This window comes from Toxotes jaculatrix, chromosome 19 (genome assembly GCF_017976425.1).
Source record: "Toxotes jaculatrix isolate fToxJac2 chromosome 19, fToxJac2.pri, whole genome shotgun sequence".
NCBI classification, from domain to species: Eukaryota; Metazoa; Chordata; class Actinopteri; family Toxotidae; genus Toxotes; species Toxotes jaculatrix.
Genome location: NC_054412.1, coordinates 21,171,219 through 21,194,083, shown reverse-complemented (window position 1 = coordinate 21,194,083; position 22,865 = coordinate 21,171,219). Strand labels below are relative to the sequence as shown.

The following is a 22,865-nucleotide window of genomic DNA, read 5'->3' as shown; positions in this document are numbered from 1 at the left end:
CAAACTTTACAAAATGAAAAAGTGATAGGAACATGTGCTCTTGTAAAGTCTCTGAATTTTATAAACTCATCAGACTTTAACTGACTTGTTAGGTCTTGTAAGGCAGGTGAAGAATTGTCATTAAGAATTGTCGGCTGAGGATAAATACTCTTCAAACCTTGTGGTAAGACTCAACAAATGTGGGCTTCTCCAACCAACCGAGGATCTGTAAATGAGGTTAACTGGTGCTGCAAATCAGGGAGGCTACAGTGTGCGACGGTGTTGCGTTACAATTTCACCTCAATGTTCTATGCTTTAATTAATTTACTTATATCCTCTTATTGTCATCTCATATGTCTTTTTTATTTGGTCATTCTTGTGATTTTATTTGACTCTTAGTAAAGAATGTTTACTAAGTCCACATCTTTCCAGTCTTCCTTTTCAGATTTTTTCTTTAGATAAACTGATGTGATTTTCTGACTGATATACTAAACAGAGTACCTTGATTTATGTCACTGTTGTGCAATTAATGACTTTAATTGACTTAATTGGGTTGACTTAATGGCTAATGGCTGGCATCTCATTAGAAACAAAACTCTCCATATGACAGCACTTACATCTAGTGGTGATAAAATGAAATTACAACAGTGAACGCTCAGCATGCAGATGACTACTGGCTGGGGTTGTAAAACTAAAAGCCCTAACCCTCAAGATCAGCAGCCCACTCTCTCTCTCTCTCTCTCTCTCTCTCTCTCTGTTGCTCTTTCTCCACTGTTTGGAGCCGCTTGTGTTTATTTTGTATCTTCGGTGTCACATCTGTTTATTTACACAAACTTTACTTATACTGACTTTACTAAAATCCTGTCCTGATGATAATGTTACGATTTTAGGTGGACAGCGTGCACATCAAATTCCAGTTGTGTACGCAGAAGACCACTAGCGCTTCAAAGAGAAGGAGCTTGGTGTGAGTACTTACCGGTATGTTGAACTGGTGGGCCAGGTATTTGAGGGTGGTGGCCTCGTGGCACAGCAGGTTGCTGCGGTGCATCAGGTTGCCAGGCAGCGTTGTGTCAATCTCCTTTCTCACCACTGAAGCCACAGAATCCAGGATGATTAGACCCGCTCCAGTAGAGATGATGTCTTCTTCCAGTCTCTCCAGTCTGACAAAGGTCACAGCAGAAACACCATTCAGAGAGAGAATCCCACTCTTAGGAACGTATGTAGGAAGTGTATGAATGTGTGTGTTGGAGGAAAGCACTGTATGAATATGTGTGTGGGTGAATGGGTGAATATGACTTGTAGTGTAAAAGCACTTTGAGAGGTCAACAAGACTAGAAAAGTGCTATGTAAATGCATTTCATGTTGGTGTAGTGTACCTGTTGAGAACATCTTGACAGGTGAGCTCTGTGAAGAGATGGACCCGCCCAGCCATCTGCAGGACTCTCTCCTTACAGCTGAAGTATTCTGGGAACCGGCTCTGTGCGATCTCCACCAGCCTGAAACCACACGCAGTGAAGAACATCTCTTTCTGCACCGTTCAGTCAACAGGCTCATTTCTGCCACTTCAAAAGTGGCACCATTCACTAAAAGTGGATGGAGTGCCCTCCAAGCCCTTTTTGATGATCAATAACTGAATATCTAAGAGAATCTATGCAAGGACAAGCCATTTGAAATATAATTTTATATCATTTTACTTGTACCATGTGACTGCTTACAAATGTGTGACTCCTTTGAAGTATTAGCTCCAGTTCAGTTCATTAAGATTGCAAACTGTATGAATCTGACTGGAGAAAGATTCAGATGCAGATTCCAGATCATTCTTTACTGTCGTTAACATTTTTAATTAAGACTGAGAGGAATCGCTGCCTTACACCTCCAATCCTGTCAGCAATCAATTAGACTTCAGCAGCTAACTTATTATCTTCTGCTTTCCATCAATCAGTTTTATTGAAAATGATGAATAACTTGGTATCGATATCAGGTACAGTAGTGATTGGAAATTGAACAGAAAGTTGATAATAAAGCTGGAGAAGTGCAAGAAATCATATGGAACAAAAGAAATTCTTCCAGTGTAACTCTGACAAAAGATCCAGGTTCTGAGTCCAAGGCAGGTTTGACAAATATCAATGGAGATGCTGAGGCCTGATGGCAATCCTGTGACTGGGTGATTAATAGATGTCTTTTCTCCAGCGATGCATCGGATTGTGATGATAAGAGTTATAAAGTAGCACGTCTGACCCATGTGTTAAATGAGGAATACTGTGTAAATGAGGACCTTAAGTATCTCACTGACCGTGCTGTCCCAACAGCTATCAATGAAGCAAAATTTGGGATAGCAACTTGAGATGAAAATCAACCAAATGAGACGTTAAAATCTCTTAAATTATTTGATATTTTGTGCAATTCTGTCAAAATACCATCTGTGTGACTTAAATCTCTTATAAATACACAGGCCCACTACAGTGATCCCACAACATGTGGAGGATTAAAGGAGATTTACACAACCTGGTTCAAATCCCAAGTGAAAATAAAAACCTGAAGGATGTTCAAACAGGCTCAAAACTTTTTTTTACATGTTTTTAACAGGTTTACACTATACCAGTGCACACTGTTCTACAAGTGATGATTCAGTTGTTTGATTATATCATACAGACTATTGGTGATTCAGTTACACAACCAAAGTTGTGTAAAGCTTCTCAGACTTTATCCTGGGCATTTGAATTTCTACATTCAAGCGGTGAGCAACACTGTTTGCTGAAGTATTTTCAAATAACCACCAGCTCAGCATTTGTTTGTTCAAAGAATCTGTGTTTGCTCAGACTAAAGAGCAGCAGGCTGATGATGATAATGAAGGATTGATTGACTGAATGAATGAATGACGAGATCTGGTATATTACCACTTGCTGCTAGGACTGCAGTTTTTCAGTCTGCAATAAGAAAAGTGGACTTGGATGTGCTGTCTGAATGATAGTTCCATTTTGTTTTCAAGATTTAAATCCTGGGGAGAAGAGAAAACCGCCCTTTATCAGAGTAATTGTATATATGTAGCAACTCTCTTCTATAAACAGTTCATTTAGAAGCTTCTTCCACATGAACATGTTATTTGAAAGAATACAGAGGTGCTAATAATGGTGTAACATTTCTTACTCAAAGATGTGTGATTTGTCACGTAGTGGTGTTAGTGTGGGACGGACCAGATGTTTTTGACCAGATGATGGCATAAAAACAAAAATATAACTTTCTTCCATCATTTCACCAGTGTGTTCTGTCAGCCAGTAAATGAAGACAGCAAACAGCTGCGGCTCTTACCTCTCAGCAGAGAAAGCCGACTCCGTGTCGATGTAGATCACACTGCTGTCCAGGCCTCCCTCACTCTTTGGCAGAGTGGCCAAAACACTCAGCATCAAACACATCTGAGTCTTCCCACAGCCAGACGGCCCTGTCACCTGAGAGGAAGCAGAGTTATTACTAACGCTGGCTGTCATCTCAGTCTGTCACGTGCACTTATGCACTTTGAGTATGCACTCGCATTTAAAGCACTCCAGTCAACTGGATGGCTTCTATATAACCTCCAGCACACAATGCACAGGTGGGAGGAGAGGAACAAACAAACCCTCCTACCAGCACTTCTAAGGCTCAACCGAACAAGCTTTGGTTTTACAGGACTATTTCTTGAGGAGTTAATGTCTGCCTCATAACCCCCTGAAAAACTGCATAAGTCCTTTTTACACCTCAGTTTGTGTAAAGATATGAGACCTAATGCATTAAAGGTTCCCTGTGGAGTTCTTGATCTAGCTAGCAGCACTATGAAGCCATTTTTGATGAGTGAGCCCCCATTTTCTTATGCATGTGCACAAGGACACACATACATGGCCGATGCGATACACACAGATGGTTGTAAGGTGCCAAGAACTGCAGCAACTGCAGAACAAAAGCTAGCAATGCTAGCTAGCAAACATGGATGTAAATCATGCTGGAAGGAGCAGTGACTCTACTCCAAGCTCCCCCTGATGTCAGAGCTCCTAACCCTCTCTGTAAGGGTTAGGGTTAGGGTTAGGGGCTCTCAGGGCTCTCCAAGGGTGAGCCCTGACACCCTGTGGAGGAAACTCATTTCAGCCACATGTATCCAAGACCTCATTCTTTCAGTCACGACCCAAAGCTCATGATCACTGGTGAAGGTCAGAACATAGACTGACTGGAAACTGGACCACTGTGGAGCGGTACAACACCTGAAGGGAGCACTCCACTGTTTTCCAGCAGAGAATCATGGCCTCAGACTTGGAGGTGCTGACTCTCGTCCCAGCTGCTTCGCACTTGGCTGCAAATCACCCCAGTGCATGTTGAATGTCAGGGTCTGATAAAGCCCTGAAAAACCACATCATCTGCAAATAGCAAGGATCTGAAATCTGAAAAAAGGACTGAAATCTCAGTCACTGTTAGACAGAAATGGATGTAGATATGCTCTGAATCATATGTGTGAATATGGATACTTGTACCCACTCCACCATTTGTTCTGTCAACTAAAAGAACAGCAAAGAAGAAGCGCAGTTCTACTGCATCGCATCAGCGAGGTTCTCCAGCAGAACCTATCTACAAATGAAAGGATCACTAATGGGAAATAATGGCTCCCACTGTTGAACGTATTCATCACTCAAAAGTAATTTAAAAAGGTATATATGTGGCTTGACCTGACATTTTAGAGAACAACCTAAAAAATATTACTACAAAAACAGTTGTAGGCTTTCATCTCTCAGCTTATATTTCATGTCTACATAATCACATTGCCCACAGCCATCTCTGGAAAAGTGTGTGTGCCCGACCTGAAGTCTGTTTGCCTGCAGTGCTACCAAAAAAACAAGAAAATAAAAAAGACAGAAGAGCAATCATAGATACAATCAACTAGATTTATCTGTATGTACATGTCCAATCTACAACAAAGAGATCTATGTGTATATACATGTATACACATACAATGTAAGTCTCAGTGTGGGAAAAGGTGGTTGTTCATTTGCGTCCCTTATACATGGACAGGGAATTCCTACAGAAGTCCTACAGCTCACACCAGTGTCCAGTTGTCCTTAGCAACAAACACAGTACAATTGTGCATCTGCAGAAAGTTTACTGCTTATTCTTTGAACAAAAAATCACCAAAGTCCATCACAGCTGTCAATCAACACCCACTATCATGGAGCAATCATTTCCAAAATGGCTCCCACTGCACCTTACAGAGGGCCTGAATGAAGCAACTGAAACCATAATGGAGTTCTGAAGGAGTAAGTGTTTTCTTGCCAGAATTCAGCATCTAAAGCCAACCACAGCATGAATGAATGTTTGAGCAAAACGGATATATGCTAGAGATCCACCGTGTATTTTGGCTTGCAACAGCTCCTCACAGAAAACAGACAATGTCTTTGGTGAAACACTCAAAATAAACATAACTTTTGTTTGTGTACTGCAAAATTACCCAGGGCACCTTTAATTAGTGAGCATCTGGTTACCTTTGCAGCCAGGCTATCAGCATCGCCGTTTCTTTATGCTAAGCTAAGCTGTGTTTTGAGAAATGCTGAACTACTGAACCAATGCTGATCTAACCATTTCAATAAAAGAACAGACCACATCTGACTGATTATCAGCAATGCCTCTGGTGTACCTCTGTGATGGTCCCGCGCGGCAGGCCTCCTCTCAGCAGTTTATCCAGAGCAGGCAGTGATGTAGAGAAACAGGAGCCTGAGTGTTGCTTCCACAGCTCCAGAGCCTGCCAAAACAACAACTACAGCTGTTCTTCATTTTCCTTCAAACATAAGGTGCTCTTAAAAACTGAAAACCACATCAAACAGTACATCTGCATAAGACCATAACCTCTGATAAGTATCCCAAATCACAGCCACAATAAATCATAATTTAGCTTTGCAGAATTTATCAAGCAAACAAGTAAAAAAGAAAGTGGAAAAAAAGTGAACAAACCGTGGTGACAGGCGGTGCGATGGCCTTGCTCACTGACTGTAGCAGAGCTGTGGCCTTCTGGTAGCTCAGCCCTGCAGCATGCATGACTTCAACAGGAGTCAGAGACAACAGGTCCTGGACAGAAAAAAAAACACACAGCCAAGTGTGAACATACTGTGTCACCCTGTCAGTGCCGTAATACCCTGTGTGTATCTTAGTATTGACACATATCAGTAATATGGTGAAGAGAGCTCAGAGCCCTGACACTGGACACATCTAAAGCCTTTAACAGAACTGAAAAGCCTGTTTTTTAATCAGGGCATGTGTTTATCAAACTGTTCCTTCTCAACAGCTTAGTGGTCTAATGTGGAAATGATAAAAACAATATGTAAAGAATCATTGTACAAAAGTATCAGACCAAGGAGAGAAGTGGCAACTGAGGCCTATGCCACCAAGCAGGATTTGTTGTTAACAAAGCCCGACTACTGACCAATCAGATCACTGGAAAACTCACTTTTTTTTACCTGCTTCACATATTCGTTATAATTTGTTACGATTTCAACAATAAACTTCATAATAATTCTTGTACTTTTTTGCAGTAAATCCTCAACCTGACTTCAACAATTGTTTCTAGCATTTCTTTTCTATTCTAGATGTGATCATCATGTTTATATTTGAGGTGAAGTGACACTGGATCTTTACTGACTGCTATTTCTCATAGGCTGTCATTTATTGTACACTGGACAGCTTTAACAGTACACTGTGACAGACAACTGACCCATCTAATCCCATCTCCTTAACAAGACAGTCCCTGCAATATTACTGTTAAATTTGAAAGCGATGAGGTGACTTCCTTGTAAGTCTACAAGGACGAAAGATTCAAACAAGCATTTAAAGTTGGATAAAGTCTGTGGAAAAATTAATATGTTAAATTTTATAGTGTTGTTAAAGTACGCTCACTGTGAAGTTACTGCACTGAAGTTAGTGTACAGTACTTGTTCTTCTCGTGTCTGAATAGGAACACATTCTACAGGGTTTCAAATGAAACAGAAATTGGGGATGTGTCCCAGTAGTATAGTTTGTGTTTTACAGGAGGAGAGACTCGAAGGATGAAGACTAAGTGACTGTCTTGGTAAATGTGCGTCTGGTTAACGGCGCCAGTTCCCATCGGATGCAGCGCCCAGTCACTTCTCTTCACTAAGTTTCTGTTTGGACCGCCCCGGGACTGGGTCTCTGGGTCTCCCTGCTAGAGAGTCGCTTCAGCATTAGCTTACCTTACAGCTCTCTACTCCGTGTCGTTTCAGTCTCTCACATATTTCGTTTGGGACTCCAGCTCGTCTCAGCGGTCTACTCTCCATAACTTCAACCTGTTCATCATCAGACAGCTGCCAACTTCTGCTGCTGCTTCTACCAGGTGTCTTTTTTTGTAGTTGGCAAACAAGGAAAATGCTCGTTACCGCCAACTAATGGTATGGAGTTCTTCTTCGTCGTCCTCTGCTTCTTCTTCTTCCTCGGTTTCGCGGCGGCTGGTATCCATGGAGTTGCATTACTGCCATCTACAGGATTTAACTGCAAATTTTTAACGTTTTAATCCTCACTAAAATATCGAGGAAATGTCTTCGACTTTACCCACTTTGACCAGTCAAGTCCTCTGCTCCTCAGTCCCGTCCCTGTTGGTCCCACTCAGCATCCCCGTCATCATGTCCTCACTGTCCACTACATATTTTCTACATATTTCTGCTGTTTCTGTTTGGTGATCAGACTGATGTTTTTCTGTGATATGGAGGTTGTTCAGGTTACTGTGACCTATTCTATGACCTACTCTTTTCTATTGCTTCCCCTGCATTTTACCACACCTGTTTTATTCTGAATTTCATATAGATATCTACCTTTTTTTCTGTTGATTACAGTACCACTGCCACTCATGGATGATTTTATTCCATTCCCTTCTCCTCTGACTTAGAGAGTTCAATATTAATATCTACCTACTATTTTTTTGTCTGCCTGTAAGAACTGTAACCCACATGAATGTCACTTCAGAACTTTGACTTACTATCTGTGAATGTGTTAGCATTTGTTCCTGTATCATTTGGTTCATCAGCGTAAGCTTGGATAAATCCTGTTTTTTTTCCCCACTTTCGGGGGAACTTTTGTTTTTCAAATTTGGCACGTTCTGACGCCTTTTCCTGATGCAACCTTAGCAATGTAGGGGCAATGTAGAGTAGCCAGTTAACCTAACATGCTTGTTTTTGGGATTGTGGGAGGAAGCCAGAGCACTCAGAGAAAACCCACGCAGGCACAGAAGAGCCCAGACCAGGGTTCGATGCCATAATGCATGAACCAATATTTAGAACCTGCTGCAAAGTGACAGTGCTAAATACTGTTCCACCATGCCGCCCGCTTGGACAAATCCTGTATATCTACATATTGATAAAAGTCACCTTATTTAAGATTTTTATTTCTTTCCCTCTTTTCCCTTTTTTAGTCATTCCAAGTTCTCTTCAAATGTCTCAAGAATCCATGTTTGAGCTGGAAGCCATGACACAGTTGGACTGACGTAATTTACTCCCATGCTTCTCTCTACTCCATCCTCTGTCCACCCAAAACCTGACTTTTGTGTTCTCTCTTTTTCCCAGCAAGCCTCTGATATTGTTTTTGTTGGGTGTCCATGTCCTCTCAGATTCAGACTCAAGCAGTTGTTTCCTCCACAAAGGTATCAACCTGAAGCACACACATTGGAGATGATCTCACAGCCCTATAATATATATTTTTAGAGCCTGGGCCTGAATAATATCTAACATCAACTATTCAGAGATTCAGAGAACTTTATTGTCATTCACTCTTACGTTCAGGAACGAGATTTTGTTGCACCAGCTCGGAAAGATCACAGTAGTTTAGAGGTATGGAAAGAAAAACACAATAAGGTACAAAAAAAAAATTGCCATAAAATCAGGATAAAATAAATAAATAAAGTACAAATTATTTACAACGTAAGTAAGTCTTATTGCAGCAAAAACCTTCACTAGCATACCTGCTAGTGAAGTAGTCATAGGCTCCAACTGTAAGCTATGCCCTGGTCATATGTTGTTTTCTAATGGTGTCAGGGAGTTTCATGATTGATTTTTTAAAAAACTTCCCAAGCTACTCCCTTCCTCAGTTTTCATATAGAAGCTTTAGTAATTACACCCTCAAGGTTCAGCAGAGATAAGCAGAGTGGCAGCTGGTGTTGCTAGAGAGCGGAAATCCCCATAACTTCCCATATTATAGAGCACACAGATAAATGAAACATAGATAGGTAAAACATAAACAAGTTCCTAACACACAACTCGAAACCCCGTCACCACAATGCCATAATGCATGAACCAATATTTGAAATATCTGCTGTTTTATTCAACACGTGAGTACTGTCTTGAATGTAAGATAGTAATTTTGTCACAAGGTTAAATCACTGATTTTAGATACAGGTTCTGTTATTGATTTCTTTCCATTAATGATTGGTCTGCCTGGTGGATGCATTCATGGACTAAACTGAGGGAAGGCAAAAATGTATGGTATATTTATTGTTTGTGATACAGTGCTCATTTTTTAGCCCTTCTCAACAACTGAGCTCTGTGGATGTTCTTCAAACGGACTGAATGTGGACAAGGAATAAGATTCATTGCTTATGGCCTGTGTTATGTATTTTTTCCTTGCCCCATTGGAACCACCTGTAAACTTCAGCTTACCTTTTTGGTGAAGGCATTTAATGCAGAGTTTGTGTAAGTGGTAAAAAGTTGGGAGAGAAGTCAGACAGTAATTTTATGTGAGCAGACCATGGCATTGTAAGTGAAAGTGAATATACAGCAAAATTGTTATTAGGTTTAGCCCCGGCATTAAAATGTAAAGCTGTTCACCCTCTCCGGTTCTTTTTTATACTGTGTAGTCATAGTTTGACATGATTCTGAATTTTCTTTGATTTTGTTTAGTCCACTGAATGTCTAACACTTAAACAAGCATCCCTCTTCGGAGACGTAAGCCAGTAGTTTACGGCCTGCCTCCTTTGAATGTAATGAATGACACGTTAGGCGGTTACGGTACCACGTCACTCTCATCCTGTCCAATCAGCGAGCTACGTGTATCGCGCTGAGGGTTCACAGGTTAGGGGTTACCAAGGAGAGAGGAAGATGGCGGCAGGCGGAGTGAACTGCAAGTGTCGATGAAACAGATATAGCTGGCAAATAGTAGTTCAGAGTAAAACGCCAGTGCTGCACTTTGACCCTTGTCCTTTAAAGCTTTACGTGCAAGGAATAAGGACGCTAATGGCGCTGCTGTACGGCTTGTTATGGCGGCTGTTGTTGGTTCTGCTACACGTTAACAGAGCACTCGTCTCCTGGCTCCGTGTCCGGCTTCGGAGCTGGAAGGGCCGGCTATGGGAGCGGGCGATGGCCGCTCTGCTGCTGCCGGTAGCCCTGACTGGGTTCCCGGACCATCAGAAGAGGTTAAATCACACCCCTGATGCTAACGCTAACTCGGTGACTGGAAACCGAACAGCCAGTCGCCGTTCGCGGTGGCTCTCCGACGGCAGGTCTCTGGAGAAGCTGCCGGTCCACATCGGCCTGTTGGTTACCGAAGAGGAGCCCAGCTATACGGACATAGCAAACCTGGTGGTGTGGTGTATGGCTGTCGGCATATCTTATGTCAGCGTCTATGACAATCATGGTAAACATTTTACTTTATTTTACTCTTCGGTGTCTCTGCTGGTTGTACTGACTGAATGCACGGCTCTGTTAGTCTAGGTTTACCGGCAGATCTTATTGTTTCCTGTCAGGTTTTCGTGACTGTTTAAAACCCTCTCAATATGTCTAAATATTTATACTTATTTGTGTGTGGATATGTGTAGTTTAATGCACTGGACAATCTCTTGAGTAATCCATGTTAGACTGTCTAAACTACACAATTGTTGTCTTATCTCATTAATTCAGGCACCCCTTTGTGTTTGATTTGTTTGATATGATAAGTTTGTTTGACTTTCATTTTTCATAATGTTTCCTAACTCATTTGACCATCATTTATATAAGTGGAAAAATGATCCTCCCTCATGATACACCACCCCTGCCCCCACCTCATGTGACTGTAGAGTTTATGTGCTTCAGCTGTACCGTTACACAGAGACTATGCTCATTTTCCAGTGTCCAAGAAAACAGAAATGCCCAAATGAGACTACATTATTAGGTCTTGTCTGATGAAAATCTGATATAAGTGTGATTTATTCCAACCTATCACAGAGGCTCATAGTTTGAATGGAGGGTTGTGCACAAGTACATATACACAATCTGAGTCTAGGACACCAGCTATGTTTTACTTTACATGACACAAATTCCCCAAGTAAACACCTTTATGAGAACAGACTGAATCCCAACTTAGAAAGTTGGCGTTTGTCATCTGATCAAGTGATTCAAATTGGGCCTGTAAAGCTCTGTTTTACTACATTCTGCTTTGTGAATATCTCTATTCTTTCTTTGAGTTAAGTAAAAAGATGTTCCACTGTCACATTGCCCTGTTTCCCTCATCACATCTATCTTTGGATATGTGATAGTGACCAGGACAGATTCTTATTACATTCTTATTGGGCTGTCCCTCAGGTATTTTTCGAAAGAACAACTGCCGTCTGTTGGAGGAGATAGTAAAGCAGCAGCAGGATTTGCTGGGCGTCGATGGGTCCAAATACAATGTGGAGTTCCTGAGCAATGGCAGCGACAAACACCAGCACCATGGTAAGGACAGCTGGCTCTGCTGTGCACTCAGTGTGTTTGCATGTGTGTTGCAGATTAAGGAAACCCGATTACACCTTCTACATTTCTCTTGGAGCATGTAGATTTCTTTGTCATTTAAATACCTAACTGTGTTTCTGATCATATTTTTACAAATGCGCATGGCAAAAGACTGTAGATACGGAAAATAATAGTGAGTGGCTGACTGAAGTAAGTGAAGCAGTGAAGTAAGCTGTGGTTCCGAAATAAGGTCGGGGGTAGGGGAGAAATCTGATTACTGACCTGCTGCATGTAAATAGATTTACAGTATTAGGTTCATACAGTGAAGGCACTTCGCTGTCAGACTTAAGTGCATATAAAGACACAGAGTGACTGGCTCAATATGGTTGTGTAAGTGTGTATAGAAGTCATTTATTGCCTCACTCACACTGAGCTTCAGTTTAGAATAGGCTGATTCAATTCATCCCTTCATTCAGCAACTGAGACATAAGCCATTATTAATGGAAAAAGCGAGAGATTGTAATATGCTCAGTGTGTCCACAAATATAATCACTAAATGGCGTGTAGAACAGAGAAAAGGCTCGGATCAGCAGCTGCTCTGGATTCAAGCTCGGGGGTCTTCCTCAGGCAGTATCAAAATGATTGCATTGAGGTCTTGATGCTGCCTGAGGATGAGCGCCTTCTATGGTAATCTCTGCCCCCACCCAGAAATGGTTCACATTTTTTTGCAGCCTTTTGTAAATTGTGAGGCCCTTTTCTCTGCCATGTTTTTCCATGGATTCCAACTCCAGTCACCCTACTGGTTGTCAAAGCACCATGTAGGTCCCCCAGCAAATATTATCCCAAGCTTCTACAGTGAAAGTTTGATACGTAGTATTAGTTTGGGATCTTTGCATGTGGAATATGGTTTTAGAGACAGATTTTCTCCACAGCACATTTAAAACAGATTCTATTGCTTGTAAAAAAAAGAAAACGTAAGCTACAAATGAAATATGTGTCCTGAGTCACCTTATGATGGCAGCAATTTGTGTGAATGCGTAAATGAGTATCGTAAAGTGTTTTAGATAAAATTGCAATCTAAATGCACCCATTTGCCATTTACATCTGGCAAGCAGGAGTTTACTGCAACACGTTGCCCACCTGTTTTGGTAGCAGATTCTGTTTCATAAGCTTTCATTTCCTAGTGTGTTTTCTCTTTCCTTCCCAAAAACTGATGAAATGTGATACTGAGGTTTCTGACCATACTCTAAGCTAAAGGGTTGTCTGCTAGCTAGCCCTAGCTAGTCCTTTTCCACCATCTCAGACATGTAAAACATTTGTAGAGCACAATGCAAACTCAAACAAATTGGCTGAAATAATGATGTTACCACTGTTACCATCTGCTTGACATCATTTCCAGTAGGGGTGTGCCCGATTCATCGATTCATAGATTAATCGTGACGCGACACTTGACGATTCAGAATCGATTCATAAATGTTCAAAAATCGATTCTTTTAATAACGGAAGGAAAGTGCAGCGGTCGGAATGAAAAAAAAGTAGCGCGTGCCCCCCGGACATATTATGGGGCCCTATGGGGCGATCACTGAATCGCGGAATTCGCCGACTAAAACAGAATCTATTTTTAACGCGGAATTTGACATAATTTGAGTGCAATGCTGTTTTCGTGTGGAATAGGAACGTGTGTCTGGGGAAAACTGCGCGGAGGGAAGCAAATCTGGGTGGCACAACAAGCCCCTTCCACAGACTAAGCCCCTTCAAAACAATGTAAACATGACGAAGCGGCTGCCTGCGGCTCTGTGTTCGTCGGCGAAAAAACTGCGAAACTCGACGCGAACTGCTCGGCTCTGTACTGAGGGGTTAGCGCCGAGTGTTGCATATTCTGTCAACACTCCGTTGACTGGAAACGTAAGAATACGCACAGTGACCATATAGTGTCCAAAATCCATATGAGAAACAATCTGGCTGACATGCACATACAATAAGATTTAAAGGATTACTTTCTGCACATGTAAATCAAGATATCAGATTGTAATAGAAGTGGAAATATTGTCAATTTCCTTTCCCTATTTTTTCTTTTCTTTTTTAACATGTTTTTTAACATGTTTTTTCATGTACATGTTCATAATAAAATAAATCAGAATCATGTCAGTACAGCCCCTATGTACATCAAATAAAAATATATATTTTTAGTATTATTATTGTTTTTAATCTACATCAATAAATGAAACAGGCATTACATGTGCGAGCTAATGCATTTTTCTTCTTTTATCAGAGGAGTTAGAAAAGAAAAGAGATAAACGTGTTTTACTTCAATGAATAGATATGTAAAAATATACATTATTTTACAAGTAACTGAGAAAAGAAACATTCTATGTGGGAAAAAAAAGATTAATCGAGATGCATCGATAATCGGGGAATAATCGAATCGTAGCACTGTGAATCGTAATCGAATCGAATCGTGAGGTGACTTAGATGGCACACCCCTAATTTCCAGACAGAACAGACACAAACTACAGGCACAGTGCTCAGTTTGCCCAAAGGTAGGCTGAATTTCATCTGTCCTCTATATCCCATTCTATGGGATGAATACCAAGACAGGAGTATTGCTTTCCCCTGTGTGATGTTAGACTAGTTTTCCAGGACACAAAAGGCAGAAAATGATACTGTGAACTAGATCACAGGAAGTGACATCCACAGGTTTCTATCTCACACTGAGATCCCTAAAACAGAATCTGGATCATTCATCAGTTAATCACCAAGGTAGTTTTATTAGTTAATTAGGATCCCTGACAAAAGTTGCTTCAAATGCACAAAATCTTTAGGTCAGATCTTTCTATGCCTAAAACCAGTATTAATAGTGTTTTGGTTCTATTGGAAAGACTTTTTGCTGCAACTGTTGCTGGGTTTGGGAATCAGAGAGCAGCTAATCACAGTGAGCTGGAAACAAGGCCTGAAACTTGTCAGACATGTTACTTGTGAACATGCAGAACTGGATTTGACTCAACACGGTTTTATGACTGAAATTCATGATCATAGATCTTACATGAAGTGCAAATTCCTTCTACACCATACTAGACTTGGAAAATGAGTCTGTGCGTGTGAATCGACTACCTGCCATTCTGTCCACCTCCTGTCTTGGATTTTTGAGTGCCTCAGCCATATACACTGGTCTTTTGTCACATTTTCTTCCTGTGAAACCATCAAATGGAATCTAGTTTCCAGAGTGGTGAAGTCTTGTACAGAGGAAGCTGTGGAGCAGGTGTAGCCAGTTTGCTCACTGCTGGCTGAGGCGGCATGTAGCTCCTTGCAGTGTCTGTGTAGTTCGTACAAGCTGTAGCTCCAGTGTAGCTCCTGTATATAGAATTTATTTGGGTGGGACACACAGACATGTTCACCCCCATGTTTAAACCAGTGACACAAACACACACACTGATTTGCTGAGCAATAAGCAATATCATTTCTTAGTATTATTACGTGACACCATTATGGATGTGTTCTGGAACTGGTCCCATGGTCCCTGATCACTCCCCCAGAGGACCAGGACCTGTGTGTGACTACAGACGTAAGGTAGACCCTCTTAGGGGTCAACCTGCTCAAATCAGCTGGACCAGACAGAATCCTGAGTTATCTCAGACAAGTCTCCTATGTGCTGTCTGAACAATTACCGCCCCATAGCACTCGTACCTATCTTCATAAGGTGCTTTCAGAAGCTGGTCCTCGAAGGACTTTTAGTCCAGCCCTCCCCATCACACTCAACCCCTCCAGTTTGTCTGTTCCACGTGGAGAGTAAGAACACTTACACACTTTGTCAAGTCTCAGTAACCCATAATGACGAAGTGAAAACATGTTTTTAAAAATGTTTGCAAATATATAAAAAAACAGAACCATTTTAAAATGAAACATGAGCCAGTTGAACCTCCTCTCTCTCTCTCTGCCTCCCTGTCAAACTGGGTCCTGGGCTTCATCACTTTTGTTTGTTTGTGGATTTTGGTCAAATTCCTTGTGCAGCTAATCTGTAGAAAGAAAATCCACAAATGTGAGGTGCAGTTTCTAGCTACGCCAGCAGGTGGTAACCTTCCCTTGCATGTGCTGACAGAGCTACAGTCAATAACAGAAGAGGGCTAAAGCAAGAGTCTGCCTAACAGAGGGACAATCAGGAAGGGAAAGACAAAGTGGAGCATCTTTACCTTTGTGTTAGCTGTGGTGGTTATGTACTGGCTAGCTCACGTTAGATCATTTAGTTCAGGTATGTAGAGATTTTGTATCTTAGGCGTGAATAGCAGCAGTAGATGCAAATAACTATAAAGATGCATGGCCACCATTGATGTTAGGTAAACACTAGCAGCATCCACAGCCAACAGCAGTAGAATACATTGTGGATGGTGGTCCAGAGTCCAGCTGGGACAGGAGAGATGAGGTCCAGGTGCTGTTGAGAAGACAGGAGAAAGAGAGGCATAAAACACCCAGGGATATTTGGGAGAAAAGTGCCACTTAACTTGAACTTAAATTTATTTGATATTCCACATTTCTTTTATTGCTTCTTCATAATAACATGAACTCATTTCTAATTAATAAATCTAACCAGTTTTCAAATGATTTTGCATCTGGACTCTACCATTCACTGAGGATCAGCCTGATCATTGACACAGAACTTAGACACATGCGTTTAATTTGCTCCAGGTACAGTGGAGAAATCACACAATATTCTTACTATTGGGCACTTTGGAATACAAAAGAGTCTGCAATTATTCCATTTATCTGTATTGCAACCTTTGGTCTATTATATAATAGACTGATCCAATAAAAACTATGGTGCCGAAGCCAAGTGAGTGGAGGACATATTTCATCCCTCCCTGTCAGAGGCCTTCCCTGTCCACACCGAGCACAGTAACAGCCTGCTTTGAATCTGTGTGGAGAACAGACCAACAAGGATCTTAATGCCTCCATACGTGACTTTGTTAAACCCTTTATGGCTCTTACCTCATGATACAATTCTGTCCAGACCGGGGCCATTATGGCTGATAATGTTCTCCTCATAGAGCATCCAACCTTATGGAGGTGGGTGGAAGCTCATTTCTTTAACCTCATCCGCTGAGATCAGATCATCAATATCCAAAGCTTATTCTTGGGCCATTTTTGGAAGAAACTAATAACTGGAGAAACTATGGGATTGAGCTGCTTCTATAGTATTCTATAATTCTATAAAAAATTAGAAAAAGGTTTGATTCAGTGGTTTATTTTTCCTCATTCCTGCTCAGGAATATGCCTTGATTCATCTTTCTTAGCTGTCTTTTTGGTCATTTTCCAATGTGTTTCTCTCTCCTCTATAAATGTGCTTCTCTTTCTAAAGGGTGCATATTCCACCGTATCACAGAATTTATGCAGTGGGAACTGAATCTCACTTATTTCAATTGGTAAGACTGTTTTTGCTTCAGTCAGTATATAGCTGAAGAAGGCTTCATTCAATGTCTTCAATTTGACCACAATATACTGTAGCCTGTAGCCAGCGAAGCTGTTTGCTAACTCAGAGATAGGTTCCACTCTGTTGGTTTGCTGTTTGAAATGATAAAGCATGGATTATATTTATATATATATATAGAAATCACTGAGCTGATGGTGCATGCCACTTTTGAGTTAAAGAGCACATTTCTCATATTTATTCCGTATTTCACGAGAGAGTGGAATACACAAATGAACAACTGCCCCCCTGAGTGCCATGACCCAGATATTACCAAAATACTCCAACCCATTTCAAATGTTAGTGTTTGAAAGTGTCATTTTGTCTACACAGCTGCAGGATCAGTGACAGTCAGTCTCACTTTAAACATACAGAACCAGAAAGGTTTACACTGTCTGTGAAGGTGCATCACACTCAAATGTTCAGTCATGGCCAGCTGAATAATCATAATAATCATAATAATCGTGTGTGTGTGTGTGTGTGTGTGTGTCTCAGTGGTGTCCTGCAGGCCTACAGTGAAGGTGTTGTCTCCTGAGGACGGGAAGCAGAGCATTGTCCAGGCAGCACAGCAGCTTTGTCGCTCCGTGGAGAACAAAGAGAGGAGCTCCAAAGACATCAGCGTCAACATGCTGGACATACTGCTCAGAGGTACCGCCTCTCCATTCTTAATAACAGAACAGTGCAGCATTATGTCTTACTGCAAGAAGCTACTCACAAAACAAAAAATGACTTTGCCATAATCATGTGCTCATGAAAATCTTGGTGGACAACACCAAGTGCAAACTGCACTGCAGCATCACAGCAGGTTTAATGTAGCAGGGCAGAGAGCAGACAACTGCATCAGTCACACCTCAGACAGGATTCATTTTAACGTGAGCAACAGCTTCACTTCTCCATCTGCGTCTCACAGGACACGTTCAGACACAGTATTGGGTGTAGGTCACTTGTGTTTTCGTTGCACTCAGACACAGTCACTGTGGACAGCGGCTCCGCTGCCCCGCCTGCAAAACCCAGAGGAGGAGAGTCAACTTTGTCCCCAAAGCTAACACACTGGAAAGACTAACACACCATCCCCCCCATTCTCTCTCTCTCTTTCTCTCTGTATCTTCACACCTCCTCACAACCCCCCCCCCCACACACACACACACACACTCTCCTCTCACTCTCTACTGTACAGTTTCTTTTTATGCACATTTTTAAAGCACCTGTTTTCTGTGGTTATTTATTATTATTTATTATCCATGCTATCTCTGCAATAACATGTAAAATAAATAATAATTCCAGTTTACATTAACCCTGTCTGCACTTTATCCACCCTGCTTTTGTACATATTTTGTATATATAGTTTCTCTCTTTTTTTTTTTAAGTGTCTTGTTTTCTACCTCATGCTGCTCAATGTGCCTTAAATTGCCCCCCGGGGACAGATTCAGAATCTGAATCTGAACTTGTAGTTCTGAGTATGAAACAGGAGACTGGACTTGAAGACTTGAAGTGAAATAAACTTGAGGTCACATTGACAGCATGAGTGAAGATCATTACATGGCCTATACACAGCTGGACACAGCACAGAAACGTCAAACAAGGTCTGAGGTCATTTAGAAACAATGTCATCATTACATGCTTAGAGCACTGACATGTTGAGTTTGACACTGTATGATACAGTATGAAGCTTTGTTTCACTTCTTTAGAAATGTACAGCTCTAAGGGATGTGTGAAGACTATGAGTAAATAAATCATTATTGGACTTGTTGAACTCCCTATCAGTATCAGCATCAGCCTGAAAAAGTGCAGCACTGGTTAGAAGAAGTGGTCTTAACAGCTGTGTGGTGACGCTCAGAGCTCTATGTCAGAAGGCTCATTGTTCTTATGGAGCTCGCTGCTCCAAATAATATTTCTCACTACATTCATTCCTGTGTCACATATGTCATGTAAAGCAGCTTCCTGTTTCACAGAGCGAGACATTCATATCAACAACATCACATCACAGTAATTGCGTTTCAGGCAGCAGAAATGATGCTGTTTCTTGAATAATAACTAATGAGACAATGTTAAAGTACTGATCCCTTAAAATTGTGCAGAGTTTTCCTGTGTTCTCTCAGTGAGTTGAGCAGTAAAGTGATGAGGGTTCATCACTTCCTGCCCTAGTATCAGAATCACTGTAAAGAGATTCCACATCCATCGTGGTCCATCCAGTATTCCTTCAGTCAGGTGTCTGGTTCAGAACCTGAGGTAGAGCATGCACACAAACAGGCATGTGCCACATGATCTGCAGTGTCTGTCTGATGCAGCAGGGCACACGGCTGATCACCTCCCCACAGTTAGGTTTGATGAGGGGTTATACGTGTCAGGTCAGTGCCCTGGAATCAGACAGCAGGAAACGCTTCCTGGGCCAGCGCTTCACTGGTGGACACTTTGGGTGCTATGCTGATGATATGTCACAGGGAAGTACTGACCATTAATAATGACCAGCGCTCAGGTGAACATTTCCTGAATCCCGGTGTCATTTAGTGTCATTTAACTGCACACAAAGGTTCATTTCTGCTCTTATATTACTGGGTAGCACCTGCTGTACTTTACCCTCATTACCGTTTCATTAGAAGATCTGTTTAAATGCAGGTTTCACGTGTTGGAGTGTGATTGAAGTTAAGTCGACTGTGTTGATGACATGCTGTCTGTCTGTGCTCGTTGCAGAGTCAAAGAATATTCCTGACCCTGAGCTGGTGGTGAAGTTTGGTCCTGTAGACAGCACGCTGGGATTCCTCCCCTGGCACATCAGACTCACCGAGTTCATGTGAGCCACTGTCTTTGAGTCTGTTTCAGTGTCTCAGATAAATACATAAAGTTTAATCATCAAACTGCAGTTTGAATATGACTAAAAGAAATTAAAAAACCCTCCAACGTGAACAGTAGATGGCACTGTTGAACTTTCAGTGCAGGTTGTTTATCTCTCTGGATGTGGTCATTTGTGTTTGAGGTGTGTCTCCTCTTCTGTGTCCTCAGCTCCCTGCCGTCCCACAGAAACATGTCCTATGAGGACCTGTTGGGCGCCCTCCAGCAGTACAGCACCTGTCAGCAACGGCTCGGCCAGTGATGTTCAGGCTGGCTTCATGTTCTTCAGATGGAAAGATGTGTGGGGGTTCACACAGTCAGGGAAGAGTCTGGACAGGTGGCGACCCCTCCGCACCTCGCTGTGTCCCTCACTACTCCCCTCCCCATCTGTCCACCTCCTGGATCTCTAACAGACTAAGACAGCTTAAAGACGAGGAAACCAGGAGAGCCAGCCAGCTCACTTCCTGCCACCAACTCTTGTCTTATAATAAACTCACATTCCACAGGACTTGTGGAACATGCTCTCCGAGCCAAGAGAAAATAGGACATCAGAGACACACACTGGCATGAGAAGACTGTCTGCACAGACTCAGTGTTCCACAAACCCTGTTCTGTCCTCTCAAAGCCTCTGGCTCACTGTTTGTCATTCAGTCTCCAGCTGCTGTTTACTGCTGGAGACTCTGAAAATGACTGGCCTTCACTCAGCAGACAACAAAGAAGAAACAAGGCTTTGTCCCCGTCCTTATGAGGCATCCTGGGAAATACAGCTGCATTATAGGGAGAAGCTTAACTACCAGCACCACATGAGCTGAGCAGCGGAAGTTGAGCGTAGGGACAGGGTGGTTAATAATGTGTAAATATGAGAAATTCATGTGGCTCTGTGTTTGTCCCTGTGGCCTCCAGCTTACAGTCGTGTGTTCATTTGTAGTGTTGCTTCAGACTTGTTCAGAGGTTTGATTAAGGCTCCTGTATGACTGACCATGCTCTGAAATAAAGAAAAGCACTATCTGTCTGTGTGTCTGACCATAGCTCTTCTACCAAACTCTATCTGCTCGCACTTTAACCCTGTGAGCCCGTACGTATCATATATGATACCCACATTTCTGGGACTCATTGCATCACCATCAAGCATAAACTTTGCATTTAACCCTTTTAGATGAACTCTTATGCTCGTATACTGACTCCTGGTGGACCCCCCTCACTTTTCCAAATGTTTTGACATGTGTGATACAAACAAAAAATATAATTAGAATTTATTTTTTTAATTTTTTTTTTTTTACATTTTGTCAAAGGGACAAATAAAGAGTTCATATTTGAAAAATTAGAATTTTCTGACCATTCTTTCATAGTTCAGGTCTCACAGGGTTAAAGGACAATTCTATGACAAAATAATCTGAGTTCCCCCTAATATTTACTAATTATCACCAACTTTCCTTAACTGAGTTATCAGTTATCATGTAAACAGTGGTTCATGTTTGTGTCAGAGGATGACAATTTAGCTATCGCCATCCACTGATGAAGACCATGAGATGATGTCCAATGAATGACGAAACTCTGGACCTTGAGTTTAGATTATTTTGTCAAACTACTGTTTGAGTAAACTTCCACGCAGTACTTGGGTCTTATTCTTATACATTTCACAAATATTTCTATAAGTAATAACAACTTTGCACCAGCTTCTTTTTCTAAATAATCAGAATCAGAAAAAACTTTATTAATCCCTGTAGGGAAATTCTTTTGTTACTTACACAGAAAGATTAAGATATATATATAATCCAATATCAAACAGAAAATATAATAAAATAGAAAATAGAAAAAACATAAAGACATCTTCTTATTTGCATTATATATATGAGATATGTGGTTTAACTGTTTAAAAATTATGTATACACAGTATACATGAGCCTTTTTTTTTTTTTTTTTAGAGTTCTGAATTATATTTGCGACAGGCAGGAATGATTTCCTGTGTCGCTCTGTTGTGCAGCGTGGAACAATGAGTCTGTTGCTGAATGAGCTTCTGTGATTGATCAGCACATGGTGGAGAGGGTGTGAAGGAGAGTCCAATATTGTCCTAACTTTGGACAACACTCTTCTCTCCACCACTGTATTTAGTGAGTCCAGTTCTTCCCCCACAACATGGCTGGCCTTCTTGATGATCTTATTGAGTCTGTTAGTGTCCTTTACCCTCAGACTGCTGCCCCAGCAGGCAACAGCATACAGGATGGCACTGGCCACCACAGACTCATAGAACATCCGCAGTATCGTCCGGCAGATGTTGAAGGACCTTAGCTGTCTCAGAAAATAGAGACGGCTCTGGCCCTTTTTGTACGCACTGTCCACGTTTTTGGACCAGTCCAGTTTGCAATCAAGGTACACCCCCAGGTACCTGTACTCCGAGACGTTGAATGGTAACAGGGGTCACCGTAGCCTTGGTCCTCCTCAAATCCACCACCAGTTCCTTTGTCTTTGTCACATTGAGATGCAGGTGGTTTCTCCTGCTCCACGTGACAAAGTTGTCCACCACAGTCCTGTACTCACTCTCATCACCACCTGAAATACATCCTACTACTGCAGAGTCGTCAGAAAACTTCTGAAGGTGGCAGGTCTCTGTGCAGTATCTGAAATCAGTGGTGTAAAGAGTGAAGAGGAAGGGAGAGAGGACGGTCCCCTGCGGAGCCCCGGTGTTGCTGATCACTCTGTCTGACATACAGCACTGCAAGCGCACGTACTGTGGTCTGCCAGTCAGATAGTCCACAATCAAGGACACCAGTGGGGCATCCACCTGCATCGTTGTCAGCTTCTCACCCAGTAGAGTTGGCCTGATGGTGTCAAATGCACTGGAGAAGTCAAGGTGGGTGTAAACTTCGTTGAGCAGGTAGATGGTGGCGTTGTCCACTCTGAGACGG

At 41.8% G+C, this 22,865-nt stretch overlaps 2 protein-coding genes across 2 annotated transcripts in view; one reads left to right on the top strand and one right to left on the bottom strand.

Annotated features, from left to right (window-relative positions):
* Positions 1-7,349, bottom strand: part of rad51b (RAD51 paralog B) — a 38,592-nt gene extending 31,243 nt beyond the window's left edge. The window contains exons 1-6 of the mRNA XM_041064445.1: positions 7,197-7,349; positions 5,944-6,057; positions 5,630-5,734; positions 3,289-3,425; positions 1,356-1,475; positions 956-1,139 (exon numbers count right to left, since the gene is read on the bottom strand). Of these exons, the coding sequence (XP_040920379.1) occupies positions 956-1,139; positions 1,356-1,475; positions 3,289-3,425; positions 5,630-5,734; positions 5,944-6,057; positions 7,197-7,280 (744 nt within the window). The 5' untranslated portion in view covers positions 7,281-7,349. The remainder of the gene's footprint in view (positions 1-955; positions 1,140-1,355; positions 1,476-3,288; positions 3,426-5,629; positions 5,735-5,943; positions 6,058-7,196) is intronic.
* A 2,721-nt stretch (positions 7,350-10,070) lies between these two features.
* Positions 10,071-21,077, top strand: nus1 (NUS1 dehydrodolichyl diphosphate synthase subunit). The gene is made up of 5 exons (XM_041063701.1): positions 10,071-10,620; positions 11,544-11,675; positions 17,626-17,778; positions 19,822-19,921; positions 20,131-21,077. Exons 1-5 carry the CDS (start codon positions 10,221-10,223, stop codon positions 20,219-20,221), a joined length of 876 nt encoding a protein of 291 aa, XP_040919635.1. The 5' UTR covers positions 10,071-10,220; the 3' UTR covers positions 20,222-21,077.
* The last annotated feature ends 1,788 nt before the right edge of the window (positions 21,078-22,865 follow it).

Excerpts from the sequence above, each read along its gene's own strand:
- nus1 (XM_041063701.1), top strand. The coding sequence starts at position 10,221 with ATGGCGCTGCTGTACGGCTTGTTATGGCGGCTGTTGTTGGTTCTGCTA. Across the intron at positions 17,779-19,821 it reads GCTGGACATACTGCTCAGAG|AGTCAAAGAATATTCCTGAC; the intron begins GTACCGCCTCTC and ends TGCTCGTTGCAG. Across the intron at positions 19,922-20,130 it reads ATCAGACTCACCGAGTTCAT|CTCCCTGCCGTCCCACAGAA; the intron begins GTGAGCCACTGT and ends CTGTGTCCTCAG.